The sequence below is a fragment of the Tupaia chinensis genome, unplaced genomic scaffold (assembly GCF_000334495.1).
Source record: "Tupaia chinensis unplaced genomic scaffold, TupChi_1.0 Scaffold000221_1, whole genome shotgun sequence".
Taxonomy (NCBI): Eukaryota; Metazoa; Chordata; class Mammalia; order Scandentia; family Tupaiidae; genus Tupaia; species Tupaia belangeri.
In genome coordinates, this window is record NW_006159696.1 from 303,164 (window position 1) to 316,684 (window position 13,521).

The 13,521-nt window shown below is 49.8% G+C and overlaps 1 protein-coding gene across 1 annotated transcript in view; it reads right to left on the bottom strand.

The window, feature by feature from the left end:
• WDFY4 (WDFY family member 4) overlaps nucleotides 1-13,521 on the bottom strand; it is a 275,436-nt gene that overhangs the window by 222,642 nt on the left and 39,273 nt on the right. The window contains exons 8-12 of the mRNA XM_027771521.1: nucleotides 13,159-13,316; nucleotides 11,205-11,657; nucleotides 9,585-9,689; nucleotides 6,942-7,132; nucleotides 26-187 (exon numbers count right to left, since the gene is read on the bottom strand). Of these exons, the coding sequence (XP_027627322.1) occupies nucleotides 26-187; nucleotides 6,942-7,132; nucleotides 9,585-9,689; nucleotides 11,205-11,657; nucleotides 13,159-13,316 (1,069 nt within the window). The remainder of the gene's footprint in view (nucleotides 1-25; nucleotides 188-6,941; nucleotides 7,133-9,584; nucleotides 9,690-11,204; nucleotides 11,658-13,158; nucleotides 13,317-13,521) is intronic.

The following is a 13,521-nucleotide window of genomic DNA, read 5'->3' on the forward strand; positions in this document are numbered from 1 at the left end:
CCAGGGCGCAGGGGGGGTGCAGCACCAGCTCCAGGCGGCGGCGGGGTGCCACCGCCGCCCACATCTGCAGCGGGGGTTGCTGGAGGGCGCCCTCGAGGTCGGAGAGCAGGGACAGCAAGCCATTGAAGCCGCTGGACACTCGGAAGGCTGCACGGCCCTTGGGCGTCTCCAGGATCCGGAGCAGAGACTGAAACACCAAGCGGGGAAACATGAGGAAGCGCCAGGGCGGACCACCTGGGTTCTCCCAAGCCAGAGCCCTGCTCAGCCCTGCTCCAGTCACCGAGCACATGGCACCAGGACCACCTGCAACAGGGAGTGGGGAGTGGGTGAGGCTGACTAGCCCGGCATGAAGCAACGCCAAACAACCCAGACACCCACCGAAGTTGGGGGTTGCCCTGCCTAAAGGGTCCCTTCTGGGTTCCTTTCTGGTAGCAGTGCTCCTTCTCCGAGTAAGGAAGGAACTGAAGCTGTGGGTGGTCTCCCGGCTGCTCCCCCATGGAGCAGTCCACTCCAATACCCTTAAGGAGCTCGCTTGCCTCTCCCTCAATGGCCAGCTCTTGAATTCTCTCCTGCATGAAGCCAAGGGCCCTTCCACCCAGACAGAGACCCCCAAGGGTTGAGTCTCCTGGGCAAACCGATGACCACAGTGTAATCGTGTAGAAGCGGCTTCTTTGATCTCCCTCTCTGTGCGAACCTGCATCTATTAAATGAAGCAAGGTAGAAAATGAATCTACCTAAAACTCGATGTGTTTTAACCCTCCAGATCACTGAGATCTTGACTGGTCGGCCAAACTTCCATTTCCTTCTACCATGAAACATTTACTGACCACTTACACTGTGCCGCTCATTGAGCCTCGATGTGACAGACACTAGATATTGAATCCAAGTCTTTGGAAAGGAGGAGGGAGGGGAGAAGAGAGAGGGCGACCGAGAAGAGCCCTGCATTTCAACAGTTCTCATTCTGTGCTGAAACTCCACTCTGGAAAGTGAAGAACGTATGGACGATTTTGATACATATTAAAAGCCAATCATTTTCAGTCTTTATTTTTTATTGATTGCATAGTTGGACAGGACCTCAGGCCTTTCAGAGGTGCTTTCCAAAGAGCAGCCAGCCCTCAGTGTTTCAGTGTAGACTCTGGAGAGAGATTTGGGTTGTTTTCCCCTTTTAGTGGATACCCCAACAAGATAGGCGGGGCATTGTCTGAGCTGTTTGGAGACAATTGGAGCATTCTCAAGATGAGGTTCAAAGAGAAAAAATGAAAGGAAACATTGCAATGTGGTGGGGAGCGCAGATGCTGCGAGTCCTTGGATGGTTTAGGGTCACAGCCTACAGCGTGACAAGGGAAAGTTAGTGGGCAAAGAGAATCACTCTGGGGAAAGAAAAAGAAAAGAAAACGGGTTAGATTTTAAAAACTCCTCTACAGAACACCAAATAGAACCTCAGTCGAGTTATAGATCACTATTAAATATGAAGCGACTCATGGGGGGGGGTAATGTTTCAGCTCTATTTCTAAAGTTCCAGCACCCTAACCTGACACTGAGGTTCATCTGGAGCAAGACCGTGTGTTCCTGTCACTCAGAGTCTATCCATTAGTGTTACATTACACTGCAAGAACCCTGAGCTGCTTGGCAGGGAGTCGACCTCATGTCTGGGGCAGGAGAACACGAGATGAGCCTGGACTACCTTGATCGGTGGAGGTGAGGGCACTGCCAACAGCAGAGAGAAACAGTGGCCAAGGAGCTGCCCACAGGGCTCTCATGCGCCGTCTATGACAGTTTGAGAAAGAAAGACTGACATTTGTAGACGTGTCCCTCAAGAGAAGCAGGTGGACTGTTGGAGAAGTTTCGTCCCGCATAGTGGATGTTCAGTGGCTAGAAAGTCCATGGTATAGACAGGGCCGAGGCCTTTCCCTGTGTAGACAGAGTCACCACAACTGCTTGCACCCCCACCCCCAACCTGGGGACCCCGAGGCCAGGAGAGGCTGAGGCGGGTACCTGCATCACAGCTGCCTGACATGAGCCGCTCACTCCCAACACAACCGAGTGTCTCTGGCTGGGTGGGAAACTCCCTCTCACCTGGAAGTGTGCGTGGTGGTTTGGGCCCTGCTTCCACGTGATAATCTACATGGAAGGCTGCACCCACGTGTGGGAGCATGCACTGCACCTGCTATTGTGTCTGGTCACGGAACTTAGGCCGCAAAAACTCAACCCATCACGAGGACGTTGGGCCATCCTAAGCTCTGTGATGTTAAACCGTCCAAGGGTGTGTGAGGGCTTCTGTGGCCTCTAAGACCACCAGGGGGTTTAAGACTGATGAAATGAAGCTCTTCTATTTCCTACTGGCACATGACAAATCAAATACCAAAAAGGAAAATGATTAAAAAGCAAAAACAGTCAGGTTATGACAATCAGATGCGCGGGGTGCTACATGACTGCTAAAATCCCCCTTCTCTCTCAAGGAGCCGCCTTCCTGTCATCCAGACACCAGACGCTGCTTCAAAGAACCCCATCATCCTAGCTACAAAGAGTATGGAGAGCAGATATTTTACAAAGAAAAGCAACTCAGTCCTCAGGATCCGTGTCTTCCAGAGGGTGCGTCACCTGTAAATCCTAGCTGGTTATTTTTCTCTCCTCCTGTTGGGAGGGGGAGGAGGAAGGAATGGCTGTCCTTAATTGTTGCTTTGTTTGATTTATTAAATTCAGAGTCATTATCTAAAATGGGGGTAATCTCATTAGAACTTAGACCGCTCTATTATTTCTTGGGATGGGGTTAATTTCATATTTGCAGAGTCATAAAGTAAAGAGTCCAAAATCCAATTACAAAGGCTTAATTTCATAGCGACTAAAGAGAAACATTTCTATCATGAAGAAAAATAAATACTTTGCTACTTTGGGAAACGATTTGTCAGGAACCAGGGACCTTGAAGGAGGGTCTCCATTACTGTCGTTCAACTCTGCATGAAAATGCATCACACAGGGTTTTCGGTCTGCGGAGGGGGGTAAATTTAATCAGCCGAAGTCAAAGTAATCAGGCTGGGGTTGACACATTTCAAGAAAGGTCAGCGTTAAGCACATTTTCTCCTCCTAACTCAGTTACCATGTCATCGTCTCTGAGTTAGTATTCCTCCAGCCTGAATCTATAAAATGGATGTCTGCTGTGAAGTGCTAACCACGTTAGGACTAACAGGATTTATTTCACATTCTATTATTTGTTATTCCTCATAATTTGCCACGTGTCATGCTGGAAGACCAATGAGGTAATGAGATTAAGCTCAGAGTTGAACAGCTAAATGTATATTAGCAAATCAATCTGAATTTGTGCATAACCCAATCACGGTCCCACTGCCGTGGAGAGGAAATTCATTTGCTTACATTATTCTTTAACTCAGTTATCGTTTGCCAGAATTAGGCGGTGCAGCCGCATGCGCTCCAGTGTGGGCAGGGGAGCACCACCGGGTTTTGGAAACGACCACCTAAGTCGGTCTGCTCCAGAATGGTGGCGGGTTCTGCCTCAGGGGGGGACACAAGAGTGAAGCCATGCTGTAAATGCCCTTCTGAGATGGCAGACCCGTGCCCAGAGGGAGGCACTGCCGGTTCCCTGGACTCTCGGGTCCTCGCACTCTGGCACTTCCTGCATATCCTGTTCTGACCCACTTTGTAGACACGACGCCTCTTTACTTCTAAAAAGGGAGATCCAGCCAGAAACAGCTCATTTTACGTCTTTGTTTCCAAAGTTCCAAGATATTCTCAGAATGATTTAGAAACAAATGCAGATGCCACATCAGATCCCAGCAAATGTTCACTAGCCGCTCATGTGACTTGGTGGTGGGCGAGTCTAAAAGAGGCTCTCGGGGCCCATCCCTGCCCATGGCCCACTGGAGTGTGTTCCCAGCCTGGTCCTGGGAGAGCGGCCCATGGGCCCCTGACTGCCCAGCAGAGGCGTGGTACCCGGGGGGGATCACACAGCAAGCACAGCTCTGAGTTTGGTAAATAAGCCCGCCAAGTGCCATCCCTACGTGTTCTCTTGGTAGTGTGCTTCTGAAATGATATTGAATCTGTAAAACACCATAATTGCTTCACACTGCTAATTCGAGAAATTCAGTCCTATTACCCAAGGGCTGACACTCCAATAAGATGCCTCTGGGCTACGGAGTAAACAAGATGCACTTTCCATGAGGAAAGCAGAGTTCTCTTCTCTATATTGGACTCAAAGATACTTTTACTCTCCAAGCAAAGTCAAAGCAAAGCTTCCCTCTCTGTGGCTCTGTCGGGCTTTCAGTAGGAAAATGCCGGAAACAATTGCCTACCCGATCAAAAACCAGGGCCCTCACTGTTCCGGTCATGCCTTCCCTGTTCCTATCAGAACATGCCACTCCAGCTGCACACAGATGTTCACACAGATGCTCATGAGGGAGAAGCACAGCAGGCAGCCTGGTGACGTGGAAGGATGACTCGATTTTTATGCGCTAGTCTCCGATTCAATGCAACTTCTCCATTTAGCAGCTCAGTGGTATTACTCTACTTAGTGAAGCTCGCTGGCTGTCTCCCTGACTGTCACATAGAAGACTGGACCACATAAATCTAAGGTCTTTCCCAGCTCTGAATTTGCATTTCTTTATATCTCTCTCTCTTAATTTTTTATAGAAAGTTATTCATTATTTCTTCCATAAGAGAAAGAGACAAAGAGAGAGACAGAGAAACAGGGACCTCCAACAGGGTGTTGATGCCACGATCCGTCCTCAGCTCAGCCAGCCCAGATCACCGGGACAGGCCACACCAGCATGTTCAGAGCCCCCTGGGGTGCAAGCCCAGGATCTTGCCCACACGGATTCAATAGTCTCACCACTCAACACCTCCTGGCCCCATCTGTCCCTATGTCCCCCTCTGCTTCATGGGTCTCCCTTAGTCCCCTTCCCTCGGATAATCATGGGAATCAAGAGTCTTCAAGACACATTTAACTTTTTCTTTACCGTTTCATATAAATCACCTTTGCTGATATTTTGGCCCTGTAATTGAATCACATTGGGGCTCTTGTCATCAGTGAAACACATGACGAGTATGGTCATAATGTGACTTTTGGGCAGGCAACTCAAGATTTTTTGGCCACAGGACGCACTGGGCTGGGGCCGTGTGACAACAGCAACCAGTCACACCAGTTTCTAACCTTGGCTCTGCAGAGAAACCCCAGAGGTAAATGAACAGCACCATTCTCCACATGTTAAGGAGGGTTTGTGCAGAGATATTTACAACCAAGTTAGGTTGACGGTTTGCTTAATGTTTGACGTCAGAGCAACTTCATATGTTTTTCAATTAGCCATTCAACAGGCATAGCAGGGTAGTACAACACGAGCATGTATTCTATAATATATGGGATTCTGTTGCAAAGATACATGAGAATTCTCAAAGTCAACCCCCTGGGCATTTTTACATATTCTCATGTTCCCCTCTCACCAAAATGAAATTTTTAAAAAGAATTTTTAAAGGCATAAGCCCACGAAGACAAAGGCATGGAAAGAAGGAGCAGCAGCAGAGTGAGAAAGCAGGAAGGCAGAAGAGATGGGAGCAACGGTGTTTGTTACAGTCTTTAACAACGTTAAGATAACTTGATGATTGTTAACAGCACTGCACAAGCGCATACTTCTCACTGTCAGCCTGACGTGACAACCCAGTCTTGCTGTCCCTTTGTACCTGCTGTCCTCACACCTCTGCCTTGCTTCCTTTCTAGCTCTCTCCTCTGTGAGCCTCCCTCAAGCGGGTAAGGCAGAATCGGTCCCTCCTGTCTTCTGTTCCCGTAGCAGCCTGAGTCCGATGTCTAGCCAGGTGTTCGCACACTGCAGTGTAACTGCCGCTTCCTTCTTAGTGGTGCTCGTCCATGAGGGCAAGAGGGCACAAGCCATACCTCATTTAACTGGACATCCCTGGCCCCGCGCCAGGCCTGGTCTAGGTAGGTGCTGAATAAATACTGGTTGAGGCAGCTGTCTGGCCACCACCAACTGGGGCTCCCCTCCCATGGCTTACAGAGTTGCTGGGAAGTAGCTGCCTGGCCAGGGATGACATTGCCTGGTGCCCCGTCATCAGGTAACTCCCGCCCAAAGAAAATTGGACAGGAGTTACTGTGTGCCAGTTTTAGGCCTTCACAGTAATGCCCTTGTGAAATGCCTCATGATCTTGCTTCCCTTGTCTGCTGGCTGCTAGATGCACGGTGACAACCTTAATCATGAATTAGACTATACACAGGAAAGAAAGGTCTAATGCATCAGAACACTGAGGATGCGGGATTTGTTACAGCACCTGATACTACCCAATACAATTACCCCGACGTGACCCAATACAATGTCCCCAACGCTATCCAATACAACGGCCCCAACACTACTCAATACAATGGCCCCACATTATCCCATACAACGGCCCCAACACTATTCAATTCAACGGCCCTGATGCTACCCAGTATGATGGCCCCGACACTATCCAATATGACGGCCCTGATGCTACCCAGTACAATGGCACTGACGCTACCCAGTACGATGGCACCAACACTACCTAATACCATGGCCCCAACAATACCATGGCCCTGACAATACGATGGCCCTGACACTAGCCAGTATACTAGCCCCAATACTACCTAGTATGACGACCCTGACACTACCCCATGTGATGGCCTTGATACTACCCCGTATGATGGCCCCAACACTACCCCATACGATGGCCTTGACACTACCCAGTACTATGGCTCCAACACTACCCAGTATAATGGCCCTGACACTACCCCATATGATGGCTGACACTACCCAGTACTATGGCCCCGAGACTGCCCAGTACGATGGCCCGACACTATCCCATACAACGGCCTACCTCCCTAATGCAGTGCAAGTTGAATAAACGAACGTGGGCCAAAGGTGTATGTCCCTGGGGAAGCCAGTCATAGGAGGACGTGAACTCACATTCAGGAGGTCCAGTTTCAGCTGCAGCTCGCCCTGAGTGGACGAGCACAAAGCGCCCACAATGATGCTCATGTACTCTTCAGCGTTGATGACCGACAGCTGCTCCAGGATGCTGAGCGAGGCCCCCCGGTAGAGTTCATCGTCCAGGAAGATCTTGATGAAGGGCACCATGCCGTGGTCTTTCAGGACAACTGGGGACCAGACAGACAGGGCTAGAGCAGTGAGGGCCTGGGAGCCTTATTTTCAATCCTAAGAAAAACTTTCTTTGATAATTTTCAAAGTTCATTTTGCCCCATTTTTTATGTTTCTCTTTCGCCCATTGGTACATTTTTTGGTTATGCATACCCACTGTTTAAATGAAAAGAGATAAAAAAGAAACTGAAGCTGAAAATTTAAAAAAAAACAAAAACAAAAAAAAGGCTTATTTCTCCAATGAGAATGCCATTTTTGGAAGAAAAAAAAAAAAAGAAATCTTTTGACAATTTGACCAATTTCTACCCTAGGAGATAAGTTCAAGATCAGAGAAACAAGTTCAGGAAATCTGTTACACAGCAAGGCAACTGTAGTTAATATATTGTATTTTTTTTTATTCTCTTCAGTTTTGCTAGAGGATGTGTGTGCTCTCCAGAGAAACAGAGGGAGGAAAAGTGAGAAAGCACCCCCAGTGAGGGATGGCCATGCCACAATCCCTTCATTCTCTCAGGATTTTAGACACGTACACACGTGCACCTGGCGTGTTTTTCAAGCCACCAGTCCTGGATCAAACAACACAGTCCATGTGGGATGCAGCCCTCTTAGCCACCAGCCTACCAGCTCCCCCATATATTGAATTCCTCAGAGGGAGGTAGAGAAAAAAACAAGACCCTTTATTTAAGAAAGCTCAGAAATACAGACTTGGACAGATCTACTTTTCCTGTCTTTTCCTCCTTATTCCCTAATACAGGGTCAGCAAAGATTCCCTCTCTTCACTCTGCCAAAATTCCTATAGAAAGAAAACTGGAATTCCAGTTAAGAACGTAGGTAATCCCTGGGAACTTTCTTAGGGAGAAAATGAAAGAAATCTGGCTGATAGCATGTTTTTGTTTAAGAGTTATCCTAAGCATTTCTTCCTCAGGACTGTACGTGAAGTAGTCTATATAGACTAAAAGCTGGAAAGTAACTGGATCCTTCAAAGAACTCGACACGGATCCGAGCAGCCAGGATTCTCCAGTCGTGGACCAGATATCCTCTTCACGGACATCACCTTGAAGGCTTGTACCCTGCTGCCAGCTGGTAAAGTTCTGTGACAGGGGGTGACGAAGTGGGAGATGGAAACCACACCAACCCTGAGAACACTTCACAGGGAGAAAGGGAACGGTGAAGATCCTATCCGCCAGCACTTACAGCAGTTTCGTGGTCACGCATGCGCATGCTCACTGGCGCCAGAGGGGACCCGGAGGAACATCTGCTTCATTAGCATGCTAAGGAACTCTGCCCTGGGAGGAGACCTGGGATGCTACTGCTACATGTATCCTATGTCCAAGCATGTTCAGCGACAGAGAGCGTACGAGCACAACGAGAGCGCTGACCTCAAGACCACCCCTAAGCCCTAAAATCCAACCCCTTTACTAACGTGCATGTGGATCTCTGATAACGGGAGACCCCCAAGGGTATTTATTCACTGTTGACTCCTCCGACTGAGCAGACACTCAACCTGTGGGGTGTCCGCCCACCTTCAATCAGCTGCCGAGGCTCCACTGCCTGCCTCATGCTTACACTCTGCGCTGCGGCGCTGTCAGAAACCTGAGAGACCCTGGCCCCAGTGACGGTTCAATGTACACTCACTCAGATAAAGGGGATGACCCAATCATGAAATCACTGACGTGACCTGGTGCAGCTCTTTCATAGCACACATGCGTATGTATTTTATGTGCCTTTTTTTAAAACGTGGGTGATGTGGGGAAGTGAAAACAATTTTGGGATAGATGGGCAGAGCAGCTAAATCCACCATGCCCTGGGAAGCACATCGAGTTGTATTTCTCATAAAGAACTATCTGCACTAGCAGATGATGTGGAGGTGAAGGCAGCTGGAACCCACATGGCAGGCTGAGTGGTTTGAGTCTTGGATCTGGTGGCTTGAAAATTACGCTAGGCACATGTGCATGCTCAAAATCTCAAGAGGAGAAGGGATTGTGATGTGGCCATCTGCCCTCCTGGGTGATTTCTCACTACCCCTTCTCTCTCTGGTGAGAGCATGCACGCAAAGGCAAAAAAAAAAAAAAAAAAAAAACCTATCAATAGCTTTCTTTGTCTGTATTTTGTTCTTTCGGTCTAAAAAATAAAAAGCCCCCATTGTCAGTGCAATGAGAGATTAGTAAATTTCATTTGAAAAGACAGGAGGGGGCTCTGTGATCTCACAGAGTTAGAAGACTCTGGATTAAACTCTCTGCTCACCAGCCTTACTGAGCAATCTTAGAAGTTAATAGGGTAAACTGAGATGTCAACTAACTTACTGACGATCACTGAATACTCAGTAAGTGGACAATAACCATAGCGTAAATATTGGCTATTCTTTAAATAATATCATTGAGTACCGACAAAAATAACCAGGAAATAGTTAGTGTCCGACACCCAGTGTCAAGGCCCGGTTGGGCCCATCCTTACCCGCGTTCCGAACCGAGCCTTCGAGAAGCGTGACCACAGTTCTTAGCATCACACAGGTGAGTTCTCTTTCTGGATCCTGTGCACCAGGAGCAAATTCTTTGTTTCCTACCACATTTCAGAAGTAACAACAAAAATAATTTAGCTACATCAGATAGGACCCAAATGTCTTCCTCGGTGTTCTGTCCTCCAAGGCAGCGTGACTTACAACGCTTCTGTTACATGGGAGCATGCACCCAGCTCATAGACAAAACCTGATGACACCCACAGCCCCGTTCTCCAATTTAAGCACATCAGAATCCCTGGACAGAGGGGCTGTTCAAATCTACAGCCCTAGCCGGGCCCCGTGAGCAGTTTCTAACATAGCGGGTCTATGTGGACGCTATGATCTGCATTTCTGACACATCCCTAGCCAACGCTGATGCGGATAGCTCAGGGACCGCTCCTGAAGCATGGCCAGAGATGATACACAGCACCCTGATTCCTTGATCCTCCTGAAAGGGGGGCCCTTTTAGGGTCTGCCTTCCGTGCCTGAGAGGGAAGACTGTCAGCTCTGCCTGAGCCATGAAGAAGCTTGAGATTCTGCGTCAGTGCATGGCCTCACAATGACGTCCACGGGGGCAAAACCAGGCCTCGGTGTGCACCTTGGAAGCACCAGGAAGCACCTGACTCTAACCCGACCTCGGCACAAACTTGACTGAATGAGGAAGGGATGAGCGTTTGCAGTGCCTGACCAGGAGAGAGGATCTAAGAAACAAGGTGCAGGCGACGATGGGAGGCCCAAAGTCGGATGAGACGCATCGGCGCGCAGAAGAGCCCAAGTCCTCCTAGGAACAGTCACAGGCCTGGGACTGGGTTTAAGAGGAAATGCCAGTGCTAGGCTGCTGAAAGGCAAACTCAGCTGAGAAAACACAGGCACACTAAGCAGAAAGGCTTTGCGAGGATTCCTCAACTAAACACCAAGGAGAACCAAGGTAGCCATATAACTTATCAGTGTAGTAACGTCACCCGTGAGGAGATTTAAGCCAAGAAGTCACTGAGCAATGGGAAGAAGTGGCCAAATACTGCCCGGGGCCGGGGCTCCCGTCTGTGTCCAGACCTATTGCTAACACTCAGGGGCATAGGTCCTTCCTGGCCTCCAGAAGGTGCCTGAACTGCCCACATGGTCCCTCTCGCAGCAGCACCGAAGCCGTAGGATCAGGTCACTGAGTTCCTGCGCACCTGTGATGTGCCAACCCAGCAGCGGGTCCTTTTCAGTTATTTCCTCACTGAATTCTCACCTCACTCCTAGGATGTAGAAACTATTACCCCCCCCCTTTACAGAGGAGGGAACAGGCCCAGAGATACTAAGTAACTGACTCAGGGGTGCTCAGCTTGTAAGACATGTGGCCCAGTCTCCAGCCCAGGGCTGTCCAGCCCTGATGCCTGGGCTCACTCCCTCAGCTTCCCTTAGCAAGACCCAGGTATAAACTTGAAGTAGCTACTGGAGAAGCCGAAGACTGCAGAGCCCTGGCCCTCAGCCCTTACAGCCAGTGGCTGGACTTCTCTGGCCAGGCGCCCTCCCCCGGGCCACCGCTGGCCTCAGCGCACTCGCCCACCCCTCCTGATGCTCTTAGGTGGCACCTGACTTCCTCATGATCTTGGCTTGCTTCCGCAGCTGGGCCAGCAGCAGGCCCAGGAGCCCCGAGTCCCGGAAGATGTCGGTGAAGAGAGGGTCCCTGCCGGCAATCTTGAGGATGCTCTGCAGGGCCACGAGGGTGCAGGAAGGCTCGGGACTCTCTTTGATCAGACGCTGCACCTTCTGTAGGATTTCATGGGGCACATAGTGCAACTCAAAGACCAGGGCTTCCAGAAGCTGGAAAAAGTGCACCTGCACCAGGGCTGGCTTCAGGGCCACGATCTCCACAAACTGCGAGATGGGCTGCAGGGTCCACTCCAGCAGGAAGAAGTTCCGAGAATTCCAAGCCCACATGGTCTTGATAGACAACAGGACTTGTGTGCAAAGGACAGAGTCGTTGGATTTTTGGAAAACATTCTGCAGGACCTGAAAGGCCTGAAGATTCTTAACGGTCACCCCTGAGGACAAAAACAAAAATATTCCCACAAGTCATTTCTCTTGCCTATGTCTGGAAAAACATGCTGCATTATCATTAAGACATGCCCTCGACATTTCTGTTCTCTAGCTCCTGGGGGTACATGTCTATGGGCAATCCAGAAAAGGCAGGCACCCAGGCTGGGAAGAAGGCTGGAGCTCCATCACGCAAGATTTGGTGACTAATTGGGCACTCACCATGACCACTCTGAGCCGAGATGTGCTGTGAGTGTCAAACACACGCTGGACTTTGAAGAGGCAGCAGAGGAAAAGCATGCAGAATAACCCACTAACAGGTATTCACAGCGACCACATGGTGTGATAGTAATGGTTGAATTCAGTATGTCACCAAAAATAATTTGACCTGTTTCTTCTTCTTTGAAATAAAAATTACATTTAAAGTTACATAAGAGGGCTTGCGTTCTATTTCCATCGGACAGCACTGGGCTGGAAAGATTAGTTTCAATCGATGTAAATCAAATGATGTTGAAGATTACTAAGAGAAGTCAGTCTCATTTCTAGACCAGCTCTAATAAATACACCTTCCAAACCCATATCACCTTTTACTCCATATCACCAATCTCTCTCACCCAGGAAACACTTGATCACAAAGATCCCTGCCTCCAGCCTTCTCTATTTCAGAGACCAGAGATGTTTTTGAAGCTCCCCTGAGCTCCAGCCATGCCCCAGTTTGCCAGAGTCCTGCCTGTGGCCTTCTGGGCCTGGCCTATGCAGCTTGGCAGCTTCTCGGCCTCCGCTCTGCAGCAGGTCCCATTTCCCCAGATTCACCTTGGTTTCAGGACACCATTTCTGCCCCAGACTTTAAACTTCCTTCCCTTCATTTCAACCTGGACAACCGACACCTAGCTTTAAAAACCCTCTGCAGCATGGGCTTTGTGTGCAGTTTCCTGACGGGCCTGCCTGATTCCGGGGCTGTCCCCAATGTGCTTACAGCCACTTACCCGGCAGGCAGTGGTTACCCCACGTGCCCGGCTTTCTGCAGAGGAGTTCCGGGCTCCCCGCAGGGGGCAGCATGTGCCCCACAGGAAGCCTCAGTGCATGCTGATTGAATTCATCAGTCAATTATCAATATCTCAGAGTACAGAGAAGTCACTGACTCTAAGACTGTGTGGCTGCTTGGGGGCTGTCAGTCCCTATTACATAAGCAAATGCTACAGTTAGTCACAGCAGAGTGGGGCAGGGTCAGAGGCCTCCTCCGCAGTCTGAGAGTCTTGGGTTTATTGAGCAATGTCTCCTCTCAGTCCCACGCCAGACTAACTCCCTCACTGGGCGAAGCTGAGGTTGCACATCTGGGAAAATCTATTAATGGAGACTTAAGATACTTAGCTCATTTCTCCAAAGATTAGGATCAAGCCAGACTCGCTGTGTCCTTGGCAGGTGCACGAAGAATCAAGGAAAGACCCATCAGCCTTGTCAGGGCACAGGACCGACCCTGCCGGTCACCCAGGCCCACAAAGGACTCACCAGAGGCCTCGTGATGGAACTTGAAGCCCTCAAGCTGCGGGTAGGTGACGCTGTCGAACACCTTCAGCTCGGACCTCCCGCAGGTCGTCAGCCACACCACCAGCCCGAGGAGCTCCTCCAGGTGGGGGTCCACTTCGCCCCTGGTCAGCCCGTCATACCTGCAGGGAAGACACGGCCACTCCCTGGACTCCATGGATGGAGCAGCCACACTTGTCCTGGTGCTCCTCCCAGAACGTGGAGACAATGCCCACCTACCACAGAGACAATGCTGACCTGCTACGGAGACAGCACCGACCTACTACAGAGACAGCGCCAGCCTGCGGCGGAGACAATGCCAGCCCGCCCGGGAGACAGAGCCCGCCC